Genomic DNA, 1817 nt, shown 5'->3' with positions numbered 1-1817 from the left:
ATTGACCTGGGCACCACCTACTCGTGTGTGGGGGTGTTCCAGCACGGCAAAGTGGAGATCATCGCCAACGACCAGGGCAACCGCACCACCCCCAGCTACGTGGCCTTCACCGACACGGAACGGCTCATCGGGGATGCGGCCAAGAACCAGGTGGCGCTGAACCCTCAGAACACGGTGTTCGACGCAAAGCGGCTGATCGGTCGCAAGTTCGGCGACCCGGTGGTGCAGTCAGACATGAAGCACTGGCCGTTCCAGGTGATCAACGACGGAGACAAGCCCAAGGTGCGGGTGAGCTACAAGGGGGAGACCAAGGCGTTTTACCCCGAGGAGATCTCGTCCATGGTGCTGACGAAGATGAAGGAGATCGCCGAGGCGTACCTGGGCTACCCGGTGACGAATGCGGTGATCACCGTGCCGGCCTACTTCAACGACTCGCAGCGCCAGGCCACCAAGGATGCTGGGGTGATCGCGGGGCTGAACGTGCTGAGAATCATCAACGAGCCCACGGCGGCAGCCATCGCCTACGGCCTGGACCGGACGGGCAAGGGGGAGCGCAACGTGCTCATCTTTGACCTGGGCGGTGGTACGTTCGACGTGTCCATCCTGACGATCGATGACGGCATCTTCGAGGTGAAGGCCACGGCCGGGGACACCCACCTGGGTGGGGAGGACTTTGACAACAGGCTGGTGAGCCACTTCGTGGAGGAGTTCAAGAGGAAGCACAAGAAGGACATCAGCCAGAACAAGCGGGCCGTGAGGCGGCTGCGCACCGCCTGTGAGAGGGCCAAGAGGACCCTGTCGTCCAGCACCCAGGCCAGCCTGGAGATCGACTCCCTGTTTGAGGGCATCGATTTCTACACGTCCATCACCAGGGCGCGCTTCGAGGAGCTGTGCTCCGACCTGTTCCGGGGCACGCTGGAGCCCGTGGAGAAGGCTCTGCGCGATGCCAAGCTGGACAAGGCGCAGATCCACGACCTGGTCCTGGTAGGGGGCTCCACGCGCATCCCCAAGGTGCAGAAGCTGCTGCAGGACTTCTTCAACGGGCGCGACCTCAACAAGAGCATCAACCCCGACGAGGCGGTGGCCTACGGGGCGGCGGTGCAGGCAGCCATCCTGATGGGGGACAAATCTGAAAACGTGCAGGACCTGCTGCTGCTGGACGTGGCTCCCCTGTCGCTGGGACTGGAGACGGCCGGGGGTGTGATGACTGCCCTAATCAAGCGCAACTCCACCATCCCCACCAAGCAGACGCAGATCTTCACCACCTACTCCGATAACCAGCCCGGGGTGCTGATCCAGGTGTACGAAGGTGAGAGGGCCATGACGCGCGACAACAACCTGCTGGGTCGATTCGAGCTGAGCGGCATTCCTCCAGCCCCAAGGGGCGTGCCCCAGATCGAGGTGACCTTTGACATCGACGCCAACGGCATCCTGAACGTCACGGCCACCGACAAGAGCACGGGCAAGGCCAACAAGATCACTATCACCAACGACAAGGGCCGCCTGAGCAAGGAGGAAATCGAGCGCATGGTGCAGGAGGCCGAGAAGTACAAAGCCGAGGACGAGGTGCAGCGCGAGAGAGTTTCTGCTAAGAACGCCCTGGAGTCGTACGCCTTCAACATGAAGAGCGCAGTGGAGGACGAGGGGCTCAAGGGCAAGATCAGTGAGGCGGACAAGAAGAAGGTGCTGGACAAGTGCCAGGAAGTGATCTCCTGGCTGGACGCCAACACCCTGGCCGAGAAGGAGGAGTTTGAGCACAAGAGGAAAGAGCTGGAGCAGGTGTGTAACCCCATCATTAGTGGACTGTATCAGGGGGC

General features: G+C 61.8%; 1 protein-coding gene across 1 annotated transcript; it reads left to right on the top strand.

Annotated features, from left to right (window-relative positions):
* Positions 1-6: 6 nt before the first annotated feature.
* Positions 7-1812, top strand: LOC101357110 (heat shock 70 kDa protein 1; the record flags this gene model as incomplete). The annotated part of the gene is made up of 1 exon (XM_004391194.2): positions 7-1812. A coding segment is annotated over exon 1 (1578 nt), but the record flags the coding sequence as incomplete, so codon positions are not given.
* Positions 1813-1817: the final 5 nt, after the last annotated feature.

This window comes from Trichechus manatus, unplaced genomic scaffold, assembly GCF_000243295.1.
Source record: "Trichechus manatus latirostris isolate Lorelei unplaced genomic scaffold, TriManLat1.0 scaffold03978, whole genome shotgun sequence".
NCBI classification, from domain to species: Eukaryota; Metazoa; Chordata; class Mammalia; order Sirenia; family Trichechidae; genus Trichechus; species Trichechus manatus.
Note: the sequence above shows the minus strand (reverse complement) of the source record. Positions and strands in the feature narration are given on the sequence as shown.